Here is a 24,257-nt window from a genome sequence, read left to right as displayed (position 1 = left end):
TGGTATGAATGTTAAGATAAACACTAATATTCAAGACATTGTAACAATCACCAGAAGAGCATCTCTGTTAACTCTGTTACTGCAGTTGCAGTTTAGTGTCTTCCTCCTCAGCCATTACAAAAGGCTTGCACCAGATGCCTCGTTAAGAGAGTAAACTCCTCTTGTTTTTCACCATGAGTTACAACAGCAGCCTTCGTCCTGCTGATAGTTAAATATGAAACGAGACTTGGGGCCCTCCCTGTCTGCCCTCCTCAGATCTCTGGCCAGAACGGAACTGTAAATTGTGCGACCTCATGAAATATCTGAGCAATATGTCAGAGCAGAGATAGCTGGGACACGAATGTGGAAACTGAGCTTTGATGCAAGTGACACTGCACTATATCACAATATACAGTATGACTTCCCATGGCATTGAAACAAACACAGCCGAGCCAGGTTTATGAAAGAAAAAAAGTGTTTTACTGAAAAAATCTATGGTCCATTTTTTATATCTTATAATTTCATTGTACATAATTATATAAACATGAACATAAATGGACACCGATAAGAAACTTACATTATGATTAAAATACATTACTCCTCTTCTTAGCAGGTATGACTAAAATGCTTTTAAGAGGTTAACCATTTTTGTTTTCACGTTTACATTGGTCATACGCTGACATACAGTGTTAAGTGGTAAAAGTTAAAATAAAAACATGAACAATTAGATATCAACAATAAAAAATTCTAATTAACAGTTTCAATGGACTCATCCATTCATTTCTGAGGTTGAGAGCTTCAGTGGTCATGGAATGAGCTGATATGCTTCAATGAATGCTACCTGGCAAATCAACGCAATGATACATAATAACATACAGTATGAGGTTTGACAATGATACCCCACAACACGACCACACTGCCTCCCAACACGCTACAATGATTAGCTGACATGGGGCAAAGCAGGGATGGAGGTGCGGTGCTTCAGTCTGGTGAGTGTCCAACTCCTGGGGGTTAGGGGGGTTTTGGGGGGGACGTGAACAGAGTAGCCTCTCCCATCGTCTCTCCGAGTGCTTTAGTGTGGTTAGTGGAGGAGGTGGGTGAGGGCAGTAGGTGGAGGAGAGGTGGAGGTGGGTGGTTTGGTGTGAACTTGAAACCGCTGGTGGACACCAGGCTGATGGAGACAGCTGATGTTGATGTGAGGACTGCCCATGGGAGGTGAGGGAGAGGAGGGGGCAGGGAGTTTTCACAGCCAATAGAGTTAGTTGCCCATGGTCATGGCTAGTTGGGATGATCAGTGTGTTTTACCACTACAGATAGACAGCCAGAGGGTCAGTGGTGCGCCTCAGAGGAAGTCCTCATCCACTACGTGTGGTGTGGCCGGCTGCCTTAGGAGTTCTTGGCTGAGATCTTTATGGTGATGGTCTTCACCTCTGAGTATTCCTTCAGGCCACAATCCCCCCTGCAAACACACACACACCATGTCAGTTTAAACACATTTCTAATGAACTGTAGCAAGCTTATTGTGTACAAAGCTTCATTTGGGAATATTTTGCAACCAAACTTTTCTCTATTGTAAGTACACAGTTTACATGAATACTTGCTTGGCTTTAGTCATGCACTTTCAGACAGTGGGCTAGGAACCAGAAAAGAATACTTACAATTCACGCCCGTTACCAGACATTTTATATCCTCCAAATGGACACTGCGTGCTCAGGGCATTGAAACAGTTTATCCTAAGAAATACACAAAACATATATCAAACATCAGCTTTTGAATCTTCTGCTTTGTTTAATAATTGTATAATGTTGAATGGTAATGCTGTCAAGACTGGTTAAATTAAGAGCATGCTGAATGGAGTGTAGTTGAATACTGTATGAGCTATCGTGTAAACAGCTACAGTAGTATGCGTCAACCTTTTATATGATCTATAGGGTTAACCAGGGACACATAGATAGCTATGATGATGAGAGGGTTTACCAGACGGTTCCAGCCTGCATGGCTGTGGAGATGGTCATGGCTTTGGTGATATCGCTGGTGAACACAGCTGCCACCAGTCCGTACTCTGTGTTGTTGGCCCTCTCAATCACCTCATCAATAGTCTTGAACTTCATGATCTGCTGAACTGGTCCAAAGATCTGGAGTGTACAGTCAGCAGTACGTGTAAGATGACATGATGAAACATTCCATGATGACATCCTTGCTTAGTCACACCACTAAGTATGTGGGGGGCGAGGCCATTAGTAGACATTTTAACTCATTTGGAAACCACCTTCCGTAAAGTCATAGGGCATGGAAAGTCATACTGTGTTCCAGTCATACTGTGAGTTTTAGTCACACTTTGTATCAGTCATTCAGTGTATCATCGTACCTCCTCTTTTGCAATGCGCATGTCATCCTTGACATTGGAGAAGACAGTGGGCTCGATGAAGAATCCTTTCAGGCCCAGGGCTTTGCCTCCACACTCCAGCCTGGCTCCCTCACTGATGCCACTTTGAATAAACTCCAGCACACGGCTCTGCTGCTCCTGGCTGATCTGGAGTAAGCGAGACGGTGAGAGGGAGGAGAGGAGAGGAGAGGAGAGGAGAGGAGAGGAGAGGAGAGGAGAGGAGAGGAGAGGAGAGGAGAGGAGAGGAGAGGAGAGGAGAGGAGAGGAGAGGAGATGAGAGGAGAGGAGAGGAGAGGAGAGGAGAGGAGAGGAGAGGAGAGGAGAGGGAAAAAAGTGAATATTTAAAATACAGTAAATAAAATACATTATATTTGGTCATGCACATATTGAGTCAATAACTGACATGTTTTGACATAGAGGGTATTGTTTGACTCCTCCCTCCCTTGCAGGGTCTATGGCCCTCCATCCTCACCTGTGGGCCCTGCTCTGTGGTGGGGTCGAAGGGGCTTCCTACTGTCCTCCTCTTGGCCCTCTCCACACTCCTGCGCACAAACTCCTCATAGATGGGCTCTTCCACGAAGATACGAGAGCCTGCAGTGCAGCACTGGCCTGCATTGAAGAACACTCCCTGGTGGGCCTGCTCCACAGCCAGATCCACTGAGGAAGAAGAAGAAGAGGAAGAGGGGGGCTCAGTATACAGTTCATTTTAGCGGTATGTGGTAGTATATTAGAACATATTGAAAAATGTTGCTGAAATTCCATATGGTTCTTATAAATTACATTCATTAAACACGAATATCATTAATGCACATACACTACACATGCACAAAATGTATTTTCCAATTATGGTCAGAATGTTTTCTACCACGGTCCAGCTATTCTCTGTGCTGTGCATTTGCTATCTGACACCTGAGAGACAGGCCCCTGCCGTGTCACGCAAGGGGTTAACGGAGCCTAGTGATTTATGGGTCTCGGCTGATGCAGGCGGCCGGGGCAGGTTCCATTCCCCTGATTTACGGGCCTTGGGGAGCCCCTCTCGGGGCTGCTGAAAGCATTTGAAAGCCCCGGCACCCCCAGTTCTGTGAGACACTTAGAGCTTACATGAGAGCCATCCATCCATTGGTTTTCACAGCCCTGTGAAGCCCAGCGGAAGCTTTTGAAGATGCCAGAGCTCTCACTCCATGTGGACACATCCACTGTCTCATTTTGCATGTCAGACTAAATTATTGGACAAAACATTGTAAATAATCCCCCCTCAGCCCTCTATCAAGACAATGTCTTTAAGGCAGGGGTTCGCAAACTTTTTTGGCCCGCGACCCCATTTTGATATCAAAACATTTTCGCGACCCCACCATGTAAAAATAAAGTGATGTAATCAACTGCCAATGTTTACTTTGTTAATTGGGGCTATGATAGTCTATTACAAACAGTCTGACAGTGCTTTTCACAGTATTTCAATCTAAAGGAAGTATGGTTTGAAATGACTGAAATGCATCAGAAAGGTGTTGAGAAATTCAGAAGATCATCAGGCACACATTTTGTATGATCTTCTGTGTAGAGAAGAACATCATCATTGATGGTGTTCTTTTCCCCCAGTCTGATTTATTGCCTGGTCTTGTCCACTCTGTTCTAATGAGACCTGCATGGCTTGTGGGCATTGTAGAGGGAAACAGTGATGGGGCCATAATATTTTAAAGGTTCAAAAGATAGAGCCACATTTGTAGGAAAAAAACAGAAATGGCTCTGTTTTTTACATCTAGTGCATATTTTATTTCAGCGTTTCTCTCGCGACCCCATTTTCAAATCAGGCGACCCCACATGGGGAACACCTGCGTCCATCTGGAGGACCACCTATGGGTAAACGGGAGGAACTAATAAGACAGTGTCATCAAACTTACAATCAGCGTCTGCAAAAATAATGTTGGGATTCTTTCCTCCTAGCTCCAGCGTTACTCTCTTCAAATTACTCTTCCCAGCTGCTACTTGGATCAGCTTGCCGACCTGGGGAGGAAACAGGGCTTGGGTTTAGTTTACTCAAGCAGACACAGGACGACCTGTGGCCAGATCACTAAATGGGATGCAGCCATTAAATAGCTTAGCAGGTTGGTTAGGCCCAAAACAGGGGACGCACCACTGGGCCCGCTGAAACACGAGTGTGCCAAACACACAGCCGAAATATCTATTACTGGTTCTGGGAGGCTTCAGTAGGAAAATAAAGTGATGTTTCAGCAGTGAACAGCATCTCTTGTTTAATCAAGCTCAGGAAGAAGCAACCACAGGTTGTGGTGGTGGCAGCAGCAGCCTGGGCTTGTGGCACATTGAATTACCTAACTGTGAAAAGTGGTAAAGTGGTGCCTGTTTGGTGTGATGTGGGCCTACACTGCCCTGGCTGGCAGCGCTGAATGCTGAGGATGATCTGAGGAGTTGGTAGTTTTTAACAAACAGCAGCAGGAGCTTTCCTTTCGACTTCTCTGTTCACAATTTCCCCCTCATCAAAAGTGCTGCTCTCACCATTATCCAAATACTGCTGAATTCCACAGCCCTTTCCCGTCTCCCTCCAGACTCACACAGTGGAGACGTGTAAAAACTGTGGTTCTCTAGTAATGCATGGCGTGAGCTCTCTGTGAAAATGAATCGCTTGCGAGTATTTGAGTCTGCCCAGCTGCTCTTATTATACTGATGTATTGTATTGACCCCAACATTATTTCTCAACACCATGAGATGAGATATACCCTCATTACATAGAGACAAGCCTGAGAAAGTGAGCGAGCAGTATTCATAACCATAAACTAACAAGCACACTTCCTGTCCACCCAGGAGTCACTGACACATATTATTTAGTTTTCCAGGAGACAGTGAGAAGACCAGCGCTGGGAGAAGATAGAGGGAGTCAAGGGAGGAGGGAAAAACAAATCTGAGACCCTCCCTGACACCCTGCCCCCCAAGTGGAAAAGAGCGATGCCTCGTCTCTTCGCACAAACAATGTTTAACGCTGGAATGTCTCCCTTTCCCAATAATGCCAGACTGCATTACCCTGTGTTAGGACATGAGCAGGGCAGCCTGCTGAGTGTTCTGGTTAGAGTGGTAGAGCAGCTGTGTGATAGGGACAGCAGGACAAACCTTCCTCTGGCAGGCAGGCAGGCAGCACACTCTCTAAAGCTGTCCTGGCTGTCGCTGTCTTTGATGGCGAGGCTCAAGGGGTGCTGACTAACATGACGTTAGTGTGCGTTCACTGAAGTGTAAAGGAAACACGCTGGGCTGGCTCCCACTTGGGCCACTACTGTGGAGAGTCACAGCTTCGTGTGTGTGTGAGTACAAGAATGAGGCACCGCTGTCGCAATGACCACCTGAAACCACACCACCCCTCCAGCCTCTACCCATCCACCCCTCTACCCCCTCCAGCCTCTCAGAGGATGCTGGGTCCACTGTCCCCTCTCGCCCGGTGTGACTGAGACCCAAGGTGACTCACTGTCTGGGCATCTACATTCTCTCACAGCAGCGCTTCATCCACTCTGTAATTGACTCCAGATCACAGGAAACAACAACAGAGAAAGCAGTTAAAGACAACTGGCCACTTTTTGGGGAAATGTTCTGTAACCGCCGATGGTAAAAAAGAGGAAGGCTAGTACGTGTGTGCTGCCTGATAGCATGTGAAGTGATGGCAGAGAAGGCCCTGTGGATGTTCATTGGTTAGGTAATGGAGCATTGATCAAATGATTCAATGATTTAAGTTCAGGCTGCATGAATGGACTCTCTAAGGATCAATAGAAACCCTATTCACTCTCATTAACTTTATTACTCCATTCAGGTTATCATTAATAACAGTTCAGATGATTTGGACATCTGGATCGTTGTCATCCTTACAGTGCTTGACTGAGATGTTGCAACATTTACGTCAAAAAAAGTATAATAAACAAATCCCCTTCATTCTCAATAAAGGCCTGGATTTGATTCAACCACAACATTTAAATAAATATTTTTCTCCATATTTTGAGCGTTTGCTTTGGTTACGCATTTCTGTTTGTCCCCTTATCACCAATAGCAATCTATTATGTCTGCACATGCGTAGCAGGGTTGGTGGATGCTGAATACCACACAAACAGTCACTCTCCTCCCTTTCTCTCCAAACAAATCCCCAGAGTCAAAGCAGAGACACTATAAACTCTAGGGCTTCTCTAAACACTACAGAACCCTGTTTCATTTACGACATTTACACGTGATATATACGCAGGTCATTTCAAAACATATAAAATCCATCGATTTACGGCACTTCATAATTATGTTAAGATTACTGTATGTGCTCTTACTGACTGAGGGGGTACATTTGTATTTAGCAATAACAGATGTTTATAAAATGATCTACATTAATGGAATTGGCTGTCATTCTGACTGATCACACAAGCCAGAGGAATGCATTACAACCACAACATCTCCTAATTCTCACTGCCTAACATGGTGTGCCCTTGATCATTCCTAGTTTTCCATCAACTTTTTTCCACTGTCTATGAAGGCGGCTGTTTTTCCTAGGGACCTGATAGACAACTCAATGTCTGTAAGGTACAGCAGTAGGTTGTCATTACACTGATTTATGAAGCAGTTTGTCTGTGACTGGTCTACCACAGAGAGAGGAGACAGGGTGATACTGACATGAGATGTTAACAGAGAAAGGTGGAGGAGTACTTCTGTATGTCTGTGTATGTATGTATGTATGTGTTTGTGTGTGTGTGTGTGTGTGTGTGTGTGTGTGTGTGTGTGTGTGTGTGTGTGTGTGTGTGTGCACAGTGTAGATGTGTGTGTACTAAAGTCCTGCAGCAGACTGCTCACCTCTGATCCCCCTGTGGTGAGGAGTAATGACAGGGCAGGCAGCTTATGTAAGCCCCCATTTGTTTGTCATTTAGACTTCAATACAGGAACCCAATATCCCCTAATTACACAGCCCTCCATCTCTGCTGCTCTGCACATGTTGGTCACTGTGTCACTAAAGAAAGCAATATGGACGGTGGATTATCCGTCAATCATTTTGTTCAGGGAAATTACCTCAGTTGATCCTGTGAAAGCCACTTTGTCTATGCCCATGTGTGAAGCGATCGCAGCTCCTGCCGTTGGCCCGAATCCTGGCAAAATATTGACGACTCCCGGTGGAAACCCGGCCTGTCAAAACAATATGAGAGGAAACAAGCTTTAGAGGAGAGGACAGGAGAGCCAAGCAAAACCACAGGCAGTGTGGGGGAATCCGGACCCAACCCAACCTCCCTACCAGTAGACCAGAGAGAATGGACAGAACATCAAAAAGACAAGGGGCAAGAGAGAGACACTGACTCAGAGAAGGGGAGAGGCCGAACACAGAGAGAAGACATGGAGGATGTGGATAAAGAGGCTCTAAGGACTGATTGGGTTACTGTGGTGATTGTGATGTACTGTACCTCTTTGACCAGAGATCCGATGTACAGGCAGGTGAGGGGGGTCTGCTCAGCAGGCTTCAGGACCACCGTGTTCCCACAGGCCAGTGCTGGACCTAGCTTCCACGCAGTCATCATCAGGGGGAAGTTCCACTGTAGACACAAACACCCCCCACACACACAAAAACACACACACAAAAACACACACACAGAAACACACACACAGAAACACACAGAAACACACAGAAACACACAGGACATCAGACATTTGACAAAGGGCGGTCCCTCATACCCAATAAATTGTCACTGCTCTCCCTGCTCTCCCACACATTCCGTGGTTTACCCACTCATAGACTCTCACTTTCACATAGTCATGACAGGAAATGTTCTCTCGCCCTATCTATTCTCTTCCCACATCACTCTGAGAAAACAAGGAAATTGCAAAACATGTGCAGTACTTAGAGCGCGTCATGGTACTACACAGGCCGGTGTTATTTCTACTTTACACTGAACCCCAGTAGGCCTCAGCACAGACCCACACACGCTTCCTCAAGCTCTTGCACAATCAATGCTATGTTCTTACTTCTGTCCTCCTGTCCCTTGTCTCTTTCATAGTGCCCCCCCCCCCCCCCCCCGCTCTCTTTCGCTCTCTCCCTCATTCCTCCCCCTCCCCCTCCTCCTCTCTCTCTCTCTCTCTCTCTCTCTCTCTCTCTCTCTCTCTCTCTCTCTCTCTCTCTCTCTCTCTCTCTCTCTCTCTCTCTCTCTCTCTCCCCCTCCCACCTCCTCCCCTCTCTGAGCTTACACTGACCTGGAACAGTCTCTTTCTCGGCCTGCCAACAGATTTACCCAAATATACACTCACTGATAAGCACGTCAGAGGCTTCCAGGAACCTGCACAATGTGTTTTAACAAAGGGGCTGACTCTGTCCCAGACCTCACAACCACCACCATCCCAACACCTTTCCTTCTATCCACCTCTCTTTCCATATTGAGTGGGAAGCTTTGCAGATGTGGGAGAGGGACTGTTTCATTTGTCCTCTGAGATTAACCATCTGAATAGAAAACAAACTGGAACACTCACAGGGATGATCTGTCCACACACTCCGATGGGCTCGTGTCTAGTGAACGTAAGATAGTCTCCATCTGTAGAGGAACACACAAGTACAAGGGTTGTTAGTATCCTCTGCTCTAGTTGGGTTTGGGGAAAGGAGCATGTATAAGACATTTGCAGAGCAGTGACCGGATGACACATCAAAACACCAGGTGTCCTTGTTGTGCTTTTGACCAACACAATTCATCTTGACAATACATCACACAGCACCATTATTTTGTTACAGTACATTGAGCAAAATTATACGTGTGACTCTGTTTAAAGTCAGGAGAAAGCATTGGGTGTTAAATTGGAAGGAGATTTTCATTCCTTTTACATTGCCAGAGTAAAGGAAGATACTTGTTGAGGGTGTGCCATGTTTATTCGTTCCCTACAACAGTAGTAAAAACAATCGCTATTTAGTGGAAGAAAACTGAACAGTGTTTATTACAATAGAGTTATGTGATGTTCATGAGAACAGGATGGCTAAGGCTTCAGCTGATGAAACATTGCAGCCAGAGAGGAGGAGGAGGAGGAGCTTGGACCTGGAACTAAGGCCAAAGGGTGGACTGGCCAAGTGCTTCATCTTCCCTGGTGGCCAAGATAAGAACAACTCAACATCATCCAGGCCACAGAAACAGCTCTGTTTGTTTGCTCTGTAACACTACTTCACATTGGAATAGTGCTAAAGCCAAACCCGGAACAAGCTGAGGACTGGCTGGGTTTGGTGAAGAAACACAGGAGGGGCTTGAAGAGCGACATTTTACCAGACCACAGTGCTAGTCTCAGGAGGTTGTCAGTACTAGTACTGCTTTCGTAGGTCCTCTGTTTTCTTGGTTTCTAAACAATGACTTAACATGCCTGTTAAAAGAGTGTGGATGACTTATATAGACTCCCTGATGCCAGGCCCTCAGTGAGCAGACCCCATCTGGTCCTCAGGTGGATCCCTGAGAACCAACTACTACCCCAACACCACACCACCCCAACCCACCCAACCCCTCTCCCAGCTGACGGCTGCTCTATGACAAAGCTGGGGAGTGGCTGTCCTAACTCCAATAGACTCCCCGTTGCGGCGCTTTCAAATGGCTAAATTAGCCAGAACAGCCAGCGGTCCTTGCACTTCAGTCCTGTCACTGGGCTCCACTGGTGGCAGTCTCAACAGGAGGGCGACCATTAAGGTTCAGATTTATAACTGGCCAGGGAGCAGCCATGTTTACCCTCACATCACCTCTGTGCCCTCAACACAGCTCATCTCCTGTCCTGCAGGCCCCCAAAGAGAAGCCTGCTGCTCCGCTTATCTGCTGCTAGCTAACTAGTAATCTTCACAGGACTCCTCCACCTGGCACTGGCATCCACCACATACCTCTGACCTGTAACATTCTGCCTGGGTTTTAGTTTGTTGAAATTGAAGAGAGAACTATAAGAATTCAATGTGCGTTTCGCTACATAACCCAGTGTTAGGAAGACTGAGTTGGAATGGACTTACCCATTGGAATGGACGTTCCATGGATCTTGTCTGCGTATCCAGCATAGTATCTGAGCGTCTTTATGGTTCCCTGGAGGTCCACAAACAGGGTGGGCAGGAAAGGCTTCCCACTGTCCATGGACTCTATAGTCTGGAGAGAAAGGAGGGGGGGGGGGGGAGAAATATATATTAAAACACAATCTTTGTCTTTAAATTTTTTCCAAGAAACAGTGTGTCTTAACATTATCTCCGGGGTGAAACATGATAATAAAATAACATCATGCTACAGTGCCTATAAGTTATAAATCATCCTTTAAGTCTTAGGGTTATTAGGTTGATTTAACACTATTATAACCACATGGGCCAAAACGTAGTGCTTTTCTCCGGCATCTTTTAAAACAGTCCCCTTGTTTTGACATTTCTCTGTCACCATACTTTTGTTTGAAATCTGTTTTTTTACATTAATTATTGGAATCATATGCATGTCCTTTAAATTGAAGACATCTATTTTAATGTAAAGTGACATAGGATGTCTAGAAAGGCGCCTAAAATATACAACTTATTGTTGTCATTATCTACAGTAAAAACAGTCAAACTTTATATTTTAAGGGGAACTGGTACTATGAAGATCCTTCTCTGATCTTCCATGGTACACTACATGACCAAAAGTATGTGGACAGCTGCATGTTGAAGAGCTCATTCCAAAATCATGGGCATTAATATGGAGTTGGTCCCCCCTTTGCTGCTATAACAGCCTCCACTCTTCTGGGAAGGCTTTACACTAGATGTTGGAACATTGCTGTGGGGACCTGCTTCCATTCAGCCACAAGAGCATTAGTGAGGTCGGGCACTGATGTTGGGCGATTAGGCCTGGCTCGCAGTCGGCGTTCCATTTCATCCCAAAGGTGTTCGATGGGGCTGAGGTCAGGACTCTGTACAGGCCAGTCAAGTTCTTCCACACCGATCTCGACAAAACATTTCTGTATGGACCTCGCTTTGTGCACGGGGGCATTGTCATGCTGAAACAGGAAAGGACCTTCCCCAAACTGTTGCCACAAGGTTGGAAGCACAGAATCGTCTAGAATGTCATTGTATGCTGTAGCGTTGATTTCCCTTCACTGGAACCAAGGGGCATAGCCCGAACCATGAAAAACAGCCCCAGACCATTATTCCTCCTCCACCAAACTTTACAGTTGCCACTATGCATTGGGTCAGGTAGCGTTCTCCTGGCATCCGCCAAACCCAGATTAATCCGTCGGACTGCCAGATGGTGAAGCTTGATTCATTACTCCAGAGAACGCGTTTCCACTGCTTCAGTGTCCAATGGCGGAGAGCTTTACACCACTCCAGCCGACGCTTGGCATTGCACATGGTGATCTTAGGCTTGTGTGCGCTGCTTGGCCATGGAAACCCATTTAATGAAGCTCCCGACTGTCACGCTCTGGCTCCGGGACTCTGTATGTTGAGCCAGGGTGTGTTCGTTTCTTTGTGTTCTGTTTCTTGGTTGGGTTGTTGTATTTCTTTGTTTGAGTGACTCCCAATCAGAGGTAACGAGTGTCAGCTGTTGGCTCGTTGTCTCTGATTGGGAGCCATATTTAAACTGTCTGTTTTCACCTTGTGTTTGTGGGTTTTTGTTCCTAGTCAGTATTTGTCACTGTGGACTTCACGAATCGTTATTTGTTTTGTTGTTTTCGTATTTCGCTTTAATTAAATAAAGCATAATGTTCGTGCAACACGCTGCGCTTTGGTCCGCTTCCTGTAACGACGATCGTGACAGAAAAACCCACCACAACTGGACCAAGCAGCGAGTTGAGGAGCTGAGTGACGAGGGTTGGAGACAGAGGAGCGAGAGGTGGGCGAGAATGATGGAGGCCTGGCCCACGGGGAGGAGAGACCCCCAGAAAATTTTTAGGGGGGGGCTCACGACGTCGGGGCAGCAGGAGGCCGCGATGGAGCGGCCCAGCGGGTTGCCAGAGGAGGCCGCCAGGTTACGGGGGCCACTGGTCGAAGAGGGGATGGAAGGTGGAGAGGCACGGCGAGAGGTACTGGGGTGTGTTACCAGTCCGGTCCGGCCCGTTCCAGATCCCGATGTAGGGCCAGTGGTGTGTGTCCCCAGTACGGTCCGGTCCATTCCTGCTCTCCGTACCAAGCCTACGGTGTGCGTCGCCAGCCCAGCCCGGCCGGTCCCTGTTCCACGCACCAAGCCCACGGTGTGCGTCGCCAGCCCAGCCCGGCCTGTCCCTGCTCCACGCACCAAGCCTACGGGGTGCGTCGCCAGCCCAGCCCGGCCGATCCCTGCTCCACGCACCAAGCCTACGGGGTGCGTCGCCAGCCCGGTCCGGCCTGTTCCTGCCACTCGCACCAAACCTACGGTGCGCGTCGCCAGCCCGACCCGGTCGGTTCCTGCTACTCGCACCAAGCCAGGGGTGCGAGTCGTCAGCCTGGTTCGGCCCATTCCTGCTACTCGCACCAAGCCAGGGATGCGAGTCGTCAGCCTGGTGAGGCCCATTCCGGCTCCACGCACCAAGCCAGGGGTGCGTATCGTCAGCCCGGTCCGGTCCGTTACTGCTCCACGCACCAGGCCAGGGGTGCGCATCGTCAGCCAGTTCCGGTCCGTTCCTGCCTCACGCGCCAAGCCAGGGGTGCGCGTCGTCAGTCCGGTGCCTGATCAGGTACCGGTCAGCTGCTCCACAACGGAGCTGAAGCAATCCGCTCCGTCGATGTCCAGTCCAGATCCAGCCAGCGGGGTCAGACCGGACCAGGGGCGCTACGGGGGGATTATGGAAGGGTGGTGGTCAAGCCCGGAGCCGGAGCCGCCTCCGAGAAGGAATGCCCACCCAGCCCTCCCCTGTTTGGGTTTTGTTGAGGCGCGGTCGCAGTCCGCGCCTTTAGGGGGGGGTACTGTCACGCTCTGGCTCCGGGACTCTGTATGTTGAGCCAGGGTGTGTTCGTTTCTTTGTGTTCTATTTCTTGGTTGGGTTGTTGTATTTCTTTGTTTGAGTGACTCCCAATCAGAGGTAACGAGTGTCAGCTGTTGGCTCGTTGTCTCTGATTGGGAGCCATATTTAAACTGTCTGTTTTCACCTTGTGTTTGTGGGTTTTTGTTCCTAGTCAGTATTTGTCACTGTGGACTTCACGAATCGTTATTTGTTTTGTTGTTTTCGTGTTTCGCTTTAATTAAATAAAGCATCATGTTCGTGCAACACGCTGCGCTTTGGTCCGCTTCCTGTAACGACGATCGTGACACCGACGTACAGTTCTTGTGCTGTCGGTCCCGTTCTGTGAGCTTGTGTGGCCTACCACTTCGCGGCTGAGCCGTTGTTGCTCCTAGACGTTTTCACTTCACAATAACAGCACTTACAGTTGACCAGGGCAGCTCTAGCAGGGCAGAAAGTTGACGAACTGACTTGTTGGAAAGGTGCCACCTATGACGGTGCCACGTTGAAAGTCACTGAGCTCTTCAGTAAGGCCATTCTACTGCCAATGTTTGTCTATGGAGATTGCATGGCCGTGTGCTCGATTTTATACATCTGTCAGCAACGGGTGTGGCTGAAATAGCCGAATCCACTAATTTGAAGTGTATATAGTGTATGTCTCTTTGAGCATGTTGCTAAAACGAAGAAGTCCGGGATCTGGACTTTGAGCACTGTGGTAGACTCACTGCTAGATAGGCGCTGTCCCTCTCCACCAGGTCAGCCAGTTTAGCCAGCAGTCTACCCCTTTCTGACGCGTCCATCCTCCGCCACACTGAACCCAGGGTGAAGGCCAGCCGGGCCGCCTGCACCGCCTTGTCCACATCAGCCTGTAGAAGAAAAACGGATTAATGATTGAATCAGCCTGAGATAGAGAAAGAGAGAAACCGTATCCAGTACACAGGTGTGTCTCCACCTCCACTGAGACAAATAAAATGTGTCTGTCTATTCCGAATGATTCTTAATGGATCTTCCATTAGCATGTTTAAGGCTTGTTCAGTTATTCCACACAGAGGTGCTGATTTAGGGAAGGAGAGAAGGAACAGCCGAGCCAGAGAACCAAACCACATTAGACTAATCTCCACTCCCCGTTTGCTTTCCTTATTTTTTGGACACATAACTCACACATGGACAATGCATGAAGGAGACGATGCCAGCGCAGAGGTGGTAGGAAACAGTTGTGGAAAACCCAAGCGCAGCTCTGTCTAACAAACATCTAATCCTCAAACACTCCAAGGGAAAATAAGCGTGTTTTCATTTCTGAAAATATAAGAAATGGGGAACTACAGATTTGTTTTTATTTTCTACACTACCTTCTCTGCTTCTTGGACCTCACAGATCTGCTCTCCGTTGGCGGGGTTGTAGACTGGGAAGGTCTTTCCGCTCACAGAGTCTTGCCACTCATTGTTGATGAAAATCTGCAGGGAGAAAAGATGCAGCATTCAGTACACAGGATGGAGAGGCCCATGTGAGAGGGGAAGTATGGTTCTAGGAGCAGCTCTGTTTCTCTTCAGAGCCCATTCAGCCATTCCTGCTTTAAAGAGGCACAGGGGCCCTGGTATAACATTTTACATGTGCAGTTTCCTCAACACACAAATGCTCAATCAAGACAGAAGTATTTACCTGATCAAATAAGAAATGTGCTGTTAAAAACCATGATGTGTTTTATGATTAGATTATTGGGATCTGTTTGAGAGGGAGCATAATTGGAATGTTGATGTCCAAAGTGGATCATTGGCATTGTGTGTTATATTATTTAATAAAAATGATTTGTTTTATCACATGTTACCGTGGTGCAAATAAACCAATAATCTAACTAATGGTAGTTCCTGAAAAAACAGTCTAGTGTGAGTGGAGCCTGGCTCCTACTAGTGCCTCTCAGTTATTGTGTAAAGGAGGGAGAGAGGGAGGGAGAGAGGGAGGGAGGGAGGGAGGGGGAAGAATCTGTGGAAATGTGGACAGAGATTCCTGCCTGCCCGGCATGGCTCTCTGGGGAGTACTCCAACATCCAGACAAAGAGGTGGGGGAGAGATAAATCCCTATCAGACACCAGACACCCCCTCACTCTCTCACACACACTCATACACGCACACACCCACACATACACATACACACACACACACACACACAGAGAGATAGAGAGAGACACACGTTTCACAACACCGCTGCTCGTTTATGAGATCATAAAACACAGGCCACACTTGGTTTCTGTGATACGTTAAAGCAAGCCGTCCGTTAAACAACCACCTGGGATTCCAAACTGACTCTTTTCAAGCTCGATAAAGACCCAAAGAAAAATAAATGTTTAGACAAATAACTGAAATGGGACATATCTCAAGGAATTGGCCTGAGTGAATGTGTTTAATAACAGAGTCATCTGAGCTTTTTTTAAAGCCCCCTTACAAACTGACCCAAGATGCAAGGTGTGGTTTCATCATACAAATGTGACGGATGTCTTATGTAAGACTAGGGTAAATAGAAGATGTCTCAGTCCCGTTGGCTTATTGACATGTTTGGGTCTATCACAGCGACTCCTCAGACACTGTTTTTAATTGATGTCAGTCTGTCTGATAGATGGGGTGTTAAGAAAACATCTGCTGGCTTAAATCCTCCTGTATACACATGTGCTCTTACCATACTTTTATTTGAGAGGGAGAAAAGATTCACTGAGAGCAGAACTGAAAGCAGGGTTCAAGTGTCCTGCTGGCCTAGGCCTCTCTAGCGCTCCAACATGTTTACCAACGTAAACTTAGAGGCTTAAGTACAATTTAATTGGCTGTAAACTGTGAGGAGTGTTTACTTTAGGGCAGGTATAAAATGCCAGCGCACTTGGAAACGATTCAAGACTCAGCACACAGACATCACCCCCACTCCCTCCCACACACTCTCTCCTGCAGTTGGCTGCTTTACAAGAAGAACCTTGCACATGAATAACTCATGTTTGAGTGTTTTAGGTGTTCGGTATCTGCCTGTACCACTCTGCGGGCCATACCATACAGCCTTGTTTACCACTTCATTGATCTGTATTAGCCTGCCCTGAACGCTTCCCCACACAGACAACAGATAGAAACAGGCCCACTGAGGGTCCTCATCCAACACATCACAGCACAACACACAAAGTGGGCCCACAGCCATTTCAGACAGCAGAATCGACACAGGCCCCCAGTGGGCTCTCTCTCAGCCACAGCCCAGCCTTCTCAGTGGGCTCTCTCCCAGCCCATCCAAGCCGAGTGTTCTCAGGCGCCTTCCATCGGGGGCCACCTTTAATCTGACTCTCATTAAGAGCACTTCATAAAAGTGTCAGTGACGACGAGGAGCTGAGGGCCTGCTACAAAAACAGAAAGCCCTATAGAGCACGGAATTAGTTTTTAAATTTATAGGGGCCACTGTAGTGGAACGCCCTAAATCAAGGGAGCCCCCTGACAGCCCCGACAGTCTGAGCAAGAATGCAGTCGGTGGGTAGCTTTATGCACGGCGTAACCCCTCTCACAAGGCACCGCCGAAGGAGAGGGGATAAAACAGGGGAACAGTGGACCAGGCCGCCATCTAAATCATGGCTAGAAAAGGACAACCATCAGCCACCGTTTGGCTCGGCCCTCTCGGGGCTCAGGGGGCTGTTAGACTTTTGTCTCGTCCCATTCAGAGAGTTGATTAACACGACAAGGCTGCACACTAAATCAACTCTCAAGGTTTCTTAAAATTGCTTTTAGGTTCATTTAGAAACAAAGGGGAAAAAACAAGGATGGAAACTCAAGTGCAAAAGTGCAAATTTTGAAATGATGTGTTTTCTTTTTGGTTTTCCCATCCCCCCGTGGTGTCCTTGCTCTCACCACACATGGCGGTTTCATTTGTATAGAAATCATTATCTCCATATAAGTACTCACTGCCTTTGATAATAAGCCATTATAAATAAACTGACCATGTCTTAACCCAATAATGTCTAGCAAAATGAAGAAAAAAAACTGGTATGTCAGTCCCAAAGCCTGTTTTAAGATGATAACTGACATGAGAAAGTTATATGTTGTGTTTATTGTGCAACTAGGAAAGAAAACAAGTGGTGGGACCCAGACTGCTCACAGTACACCAACATACAGACAACTGCTAAAAATGCACAGAACCTTGACACTGAATGAAACCAATCGATTTGTGTTCACGAGGAAATGCTTCAAGCTGTGTGGTTTCTTATTATTTGGTAAACACGCAGGCCATTTTGGTATTACAGAAAGTTGGCAGAGTTTGTGCTCCCGGTGCAGCCGTGACATCTGATCCTCCTACAACACAGAGAGAGAGAGAGCTGCCTGGCATGGATGGGAACTGGACAATCTGCAGATAGGTCATCACTTTATGCATGGGCCACAGGACAGCTGCAAACATTTAGCAACCCCCAATGTTTTTCTGTTAAAACTGTCAATCTCACAGTGCTGACAGTACTTGTCTGTTTGGCTGATGAAATGATGAAACATGCACGCCTGAAGCCAACGATGAGCATAAGGCTACAGAATACACGTTTCTGATCACATCAGTGTGGCTCTATTGTTCACTATAAAGGGCTCAAAATGTCACTATCAAAATACACTCTGCTTATGTACGACATGCTCTCAATGCAATGGGACTAGGTGGTTATCATCTCGACCGAGCAAAAGGTAGAAATATAGGGGAGACCCCTGGGAATACATGTGCAATCAGAAGACATTGAGAAACTAAAGAGTAATGTTCCATCCATTCAGTGAATTCAAGGAGCAGTCCTGCTGATCCATTTCTCATCTGCCACTGTGCTCTCTCTGGAGGCTGCTCCACAACTGCACTAGGGAGTGAGGGCAGGCAGGGGATGCCAAAGTACTCACTGCAGCCAGCACAACATCTGTTTGGCCTCTAGCGTCTTCTCATGGCTCACACGCTTAAGGAATATTTAATGGCACTCATTTCTCGTCCATTTTCGGGAGGCAGGAGAGAGTAAAAAACATACATATATGTTTATACACAACAGGCCAAGATTCCACAGCCAGACGGATCCCGATCAGGGCACCTGCAGCTCTTGTCTGCACAGGAAGTTTCATATCCTTTCCTATCACAGGACCTCTATTTCCATTCTGTTTTCTGGATCTGTTTCAAGACATTTATAATTACTACTGTTACAAGCGAGGGGAGAGCATGTGAAACTGGAGCCCAGTTGGTGTTTTTTCCCCAGTCCACCTGACACCATAGAACCTTCATGTTTTCCATTCACACACCCGGAGACAATGCCACCCTGCTCTCCTGGGTGTTGAGGGGACGACCCCGCTGTCACCGACTGGCAAACATCTTTGTCTTGACTGTGTGTGTGGTGAGAAAGTTGAATCTGTTCCCCCTCACTCCTTAACGCGAGAAACAGAAATTCAATAAGAAACTGTGTTTGAATATGAATTGTCATTTGTTCAAATGGATGAAACATGCGGGAGTTGGAGTTGGGCAGCACAGCCTCTTCTAAGCCACCATGTGGTGCCAATGTCTACAGAGTCTGAGATTGACGCTTTCACTGAGGTACACTGAGTTTGTCTTTCAATCAGCTTTATCATCTGTGCAGATTTCAAACATAACATTTATCCTAATGAAATAAATATATGCGTTAAAGAAATAGCCTAATTTCATAAAATAATATTATGGATATCAAATCCCAGATTTTCATAAAGACATAAGCCTTTAAGACTGAAATATTTAACCATACTTTTCTAAGGGTTCAAATGATTAAATGATTACATTGGTGTAAGAATCTAATATTCTATTCTTACACTACATTCTGTCAGTGGGAGAAATAACACAAATACATTTAATCTGGGTAGAATATAACTACATCTTAAAGTGATCCACTAGTGATAAGGGGTGACTTGGGCCTTGGTGACTGTGACTTAATGTCTGGCAGACTGCTGCTCTCTGTGTATCTAAGACTCTCTAGAGAGGAGAGTTTTTTTATGGATATCAGAGGATTTATGGAGCCAGCAGTTTTTCACAATGACACCATAAGGATTTACACGTTCCATGTCAACCGGCCTGAAGACTTAAGGTATAGAAGTTAATGGGATAACCTCCCTGTCACCGGTCTTCCTTAAAGAGTGATTAAGAGACAGGCAATGCGATGTTGACGCCTCTGCTCAGACGATAATTTACACTCACTGCACAAACAGCCATTTCACACCGACGGACATTCATGGTAGCGCAAGCTCACCCAGTCACAACCAGGGATGTGTATAACTGAGTTTGTGACCGTGCGTCTGAGAGAAAGAAGGGGGGAGAGTGTGAAACGAGAAAAAGAGGGAATGGGAGAGAGAGAAGAAGAAATAGAGAACGCTCACTGTGCTAGTTGTGATAAATCATTCAGGCTCCCAGTATCCTCTACCTTGGGGTTTGTTTGATGTTCATCGCAGTAAGATGGCGGTTTTGAAGTGGAAAACTCCAGAAGTGCAGGTCAGGCTCTGGCAAGGCAGGGCACTGACCCACACTGTGAGACAGGCCCATAATTTACACCCCAGTGGACAGCACCTAGCATTGGGGAGCCCCAGCCTTCATCTGTACTATCTCAATCAGTGACGGATTGATGGGGCCTCTTTCATTCATCCACACTGATTGACTGACTGGACTTCTCCTCACAGATTAGTTTACAAAACCCTTCCTCGCTTCAATAGACAGGTTATATGTTCCTATTAGGGCCAAAAGTGGCAGCAATTGCACAATGAAAAACAACAACAACAGTTAGCGTAAGTCAATCTGGAAAATAAAAGCCATTATTTACATTGGGAAGCTATATAATGAGCAAGGCAACTGCGTCTAGTTAAAGTCTGGTATGTTTGAACATTGTGATGGTTGCATACGCATAGCTCTTCCTGTTTTCACTGCATTTGACACAGTTGAAAATTAAACCCTATTTGGATTACGGCCCAAATTCCTGTGTCAGGATTCACTGATTTAAAGTCCTCATTCCCCACAGTCTATGTATGTTTACAGGTGTAGGATATTAATTTGAGCACCCTGTTCCAGGAGAACTTCAATGCAGGAAATGTAAAACTTGTGGTGTATTTGAGGTTTAGAAAGGCTTCTGAAGTTTGTAATATCCACTTTGAAATTTCAGACTTGATTTTCCCTTACGAAAAATATACCAACCCCTACAAAAATGTCCATGAATTATAATCCACATAATAATTCACATGTCCTGTTGCTGCAGGATTATTTTCCTGCTGTAGCAAACTGGCTCAAATCCTACATCTGTATCAGTACACTAAACTACAACCGTGCTACAGTGACTCCAGTTTACCATTAAATGCAGTTACTTCTGTCCTACTGACAATGAGGAATCCCTGCATAACAGTTTTATAGTAAACAATTAGATAAAAAATGTATATACCTTGGCCGCTCAAACATTATTCAGTGTCATACACACTAAGTATCAATTCAAACACATTTTGTGAACTCAACTTTGCATTTCCAGGTGTCTCTCTCAACAACTTGAAGGAGAATGTGCCAGAAATGCTCCTTCCCTCCATCTCTAAAGATTTATTCTTCTAGGTGTCTGGTTTAACGACTCCTAATCATTGAGCGGTGTGAGAAGCCACCCTGGCCAGAGAAATCACCCACTAAAACCCTGAGAACACTGGCTCTGTCTCCATTCATTAGCTATACACCACACAGTTTCTCCTTCTCCTCTCTCTCCCAGCTCTGCAAAAAGCTAAAATCATCAATAAATGCCCATCAGGGTAGGCTAATTTATGGCTTCCTTCGTGGTGCTATCAGCCCTGCGGACTACCTCACAGACGGAGAGCTCTCAAGCCGACTCTCCTGTGACCATTCAAAAGCTATGTTTTTATACTAGCTTACTACCCAGCTGGTTTCAGGCCACAAGCTATGGTGAAGTGGGGGTAGGGTGGATGGAGGAACCGAGACCCAAGCACCCTCTTTTTACGGCTGTAGCTACAGGAGAACGGGGGTGTGAAAAAAGTGAGATTTTTTTATAACAAAGCTAAGGGAGACCTGAGCAGACCTTCCAAAGTCTCACTGATCTGCACAATCCCACGCAGGGAGGGAGATAGCTTAACTGACACATTCACACAAATGTCTCTTTGAGGGCAAACAGTTCATGGCTCAGTGAAAGGGACATGGGGCAAAGCGTCTATGGCGATAACACCTCTCTAGCTCACACCTCTCTACAGTCACTGTTGGTACTAAACATACTATGGGCATATCTTCAGGGACACACTATTGGTAACCTTCATGTGCAAAACATACTGTTGACTGAAAAAAATGCATGTACATGGTGACTATCTCAAACTGTATTCATATTCACTTATAATATAATAATATAATAATAATATAATAATATAATATCAATTATCATGTTTTACAGTAAGTAGAAAAAACATCAACAGGCTCAAACTCATGTGAGACCAAGGAAACAATTCTAAACCGGAGTGTAAGGAGCAGCGTTACAAGCGTGTTCATTCTCAACTCTCTACTGGACGTCTGGCTGTAAAAGGCAGAGGCACATCACACAACTAGCCTACAAGGAGTGGAAGAGTGTGTAGGGCTACACAGAGAGCATGTGTCCACAGTCCTGAAGGCCAGATCTCTCCTAGCTATAGACTCTGCTCACAGTGTTCATTCTCCCCCTGGCAGGCAGGTGGTGGGGTGGATAGAACATGAACAGGGTGTGAGGAGAGGAGAGCCTGCGTCAGGGGTGCCCATAAATCAGAGTTCTCCTGCCCCCCATGTCCACCAAACCAACAGGGACTGGATGATTCAAATTCCTGGGGGTTAATTCACCAAGGCCTGTGCTCCCTAAAGTTTGTCCTATACACTCAACCCTTTGCGTGCATTCTTTTAAATAATACTAAGCATGAGGGAGGTAGAGTGAGCGGGAGAGAGGGAAGGAGAGCTGATAGCATGACTGTGCACATAAGGCAGGCATGCAAAACCAGCTCTCCTCTTATGGCGAGTAGACCACTGTAAGTTGCTTGTTGCCTCAGTGAAGTGCCCTTTGCACTTACAACAACGAGGTGTGCGGCTAACACTGATTACAACACTGTACTTACATATTGTGCTGTTATGGAGCTCTCCTCAATAAGACGTGCCCTTTACTCTCACTCATGGCAATAAAAGCATTGGATTTCAAACTGCAGAAGGAACCATGCTACAGCAAACAGACAAACAGCCACATATTATACATGTTTGGATGGTGACTAGTAGTCAGGTCCTACTGATTTGATTAAACGTATATCAGCATTGAGTAAAGGGGAGTTGAGAAATATCCTATACTGGGCCTATACTGACATCACTGGGCCTATACTGACATCACTGGGCCTATACTGACATCACTGGGCCTATACTGACATCACTGGGCCTATATTATTCTCATTAATGTAGTTGTCCAAATTAAAATGTGTAAACAAAGTTGATAATGACCAAAACATGACACTTTCAGAGGAAGCCCTTGGAGTCTGATTCCTGATATAATCAGTCTATTGCTGTGTAGGCCTAATTAAACGCCCATAGCGCCCATAATAACCAACCACAAGTGTAATGCACAAAAATCTATTAAAATACCCTTCAAAGACAGTTGTTAGGCTATAGCCTACACATAAAAATAAAATATGTAGGAAATATTAGACTCTTCACATTTCATAGAGTGTTCTTGCGTAATTTTGCATGAGGTCAGAAGGCTCACGCAGTCTTCTAAGGACAATAATGGACTAGAGCACAAACACTTTGCAATTAATTCTGTGAATCTAATAATTTATTCTGAATCACAGTGAAATTAATAGAATTTACAGCATGCGTAAGGGGTTCTGAAACAAGTTAAATTGCTTCTTACGCTGCAAAGAAACCAAGACCCTCCTCATTTTACGCTCAAGCTTTGATATGGTTGAATACAATTAGTTTAAATACATATTTTGAAACGAAAAAAACACACTTAAGATCAAATATGATAATATGGCTATCAAATGTATATCAGACCAAACCATGGATTTTTACAACAACAAAATTATCTTCCAAAGTGAACATTTTCAATGTAATCGTCTTTTGAAATCACAGGTGTGAATGAATCTACACTCATCACAGCAACAACGTATTTTTTCTAATTTTATGCAAGTGATATAAGATACCTGGGAATCATGTTTCTAATCAATAACTGGTTAATAACATGCGATTATTATCAATCACATAACGGCAGGTTAAGGGACGTTTATTCTATCTGGACGGAATTGCGTAACGACAACATTCTATCTGAAAGAATGCTGACCTTCACTAAATGACTGCTGTCACCTGTGATAAATACTATTCATTGTAGCCACTGCAGATGACATACAGACTATTTGAGTCACGGTGAATATAAAAGTGAAATAAAAACCACCTGTGCAATATAATTATGTTGGCAACACTGTTAATCATTCAAACATATCTTGGAAATGACACTCGATGTGGCCGTATGTGATAACTTTTAGAAAAGTTTCGCACAGACTGTATGCCACATGTTGATGAGCTGTATTCTATGAGTTGAGCAATGAATGTGAGCAAAGATCTTAAACCAATTTTACGACGGCAAATCCAGAACTTGAATTAACATTTTAAACCTGACTCAATCACCTGTACTGTGCGCAAAGACATTGGCTAAATTGGACAGTTCCACACATTTAAAAGTGTGCGCTATCTATCATCTACAGACAAATACCATTCGGGGGAAAAATATATTCTGCATAAGAGAAGATATATGATACATTGAACATAAATGTGACTCGGAGTAAAATGTTATGTTGTTTCACAGACCTTGGTGTACTTGATCTCCGCGTTGGGCACCGGCGAGGGCATCATCTGGAGAGATGCCATGAGCGCAGCGGCATCAGCATCGGTCTTCACTTCACCAGGGAGTTCGATTTTACTGGAAGTCATCGCGCCTGCCTCGGTGTGTCTGTTGCAGATGCGTCTTCGTTTTTTTCTACTGATT

The 24,257-nt window shown here is 45.7% G+C and overlaps 1 protein-coding gene across 1 annotated transcript; it reads right to left on the bottom strand.

Annotated features, from left to right (window-relative positions):
* Positions 1 to 439: 439 nt before the first annotated feature.
* On the bottom strand, positions 440 to 24,257 carry LOC311128008 (retinal dehydrogenase 2-like). Its single transcript, XM_084159937.1, has 13 exons — positions 24,080 to 24,257; positions 14,605 to 14,709; positions 13,981 to 14,121; positions 10,341 to 10,470; positions 8,846 to 8,907; positions 7,789 to 7,917; positions 7,403 to 7,516; positions 4,264 to 4,366; positions 2,838 to 3,022; positions 2,348 to 2,512; positions 1,957 to 2,114; positions 1,638 to 1,712; positions 440 to 1,438 (listed from the first exon to the last, which is right to left on the bottom strand). The coding sequence occupies exons 1-13, from the start codon at positions 24,200 to 24,202 to the stop codon at positions 1,366 to 1,368; spliced, it is 1,563 nt and encodes a 520-aa protein (XP_084016063.1). The 5' UTR covers positions 24,203 to 24,257; the 3' UTR covers positions 440 to 1,365.

This window comes from Coregonus lavaretus (genome assembly GCF_964263955.1).
Source record: "Coregonus lavaretus genome assembly, chromosome: 4".
In the NCBI taxonomy this organism is placed as follows: domain Eukaryota; kingdom Metazoa; phylum Chordata; class Actinopteri; order Salmoniformes; family Salmonidae; genus Coregonus; species Coregonus lavaretus.
Note: the sequence above shows the minus strand (reverse complement) of the source record. Positions and strands in the feature narration are given on the sequence as shown.

Coding starts and splice junctions, on each gene's coding strand:
- LOC311128008 (XM_084159937.1), bottom strand. CDS start 24,202: ATGACTTCCAGTAAAATCGAACTCCCTGGTGAAGTGAAGACCGATGCT. Junction 14,710..24,079: donor CGGAGATCAAGTACACCAAG/GTCTGTGAAACA, acceptor TTCTCCCTGCAG/ATTTTCATCAACAATGAGTG. Junction 2,115..2,347: donor TGCGCATTGCAAAAGAGGAG/GTACGATGATAC, acceptor TGTACACTCCAG/ATCTTTGGACCAGTTCAGCA.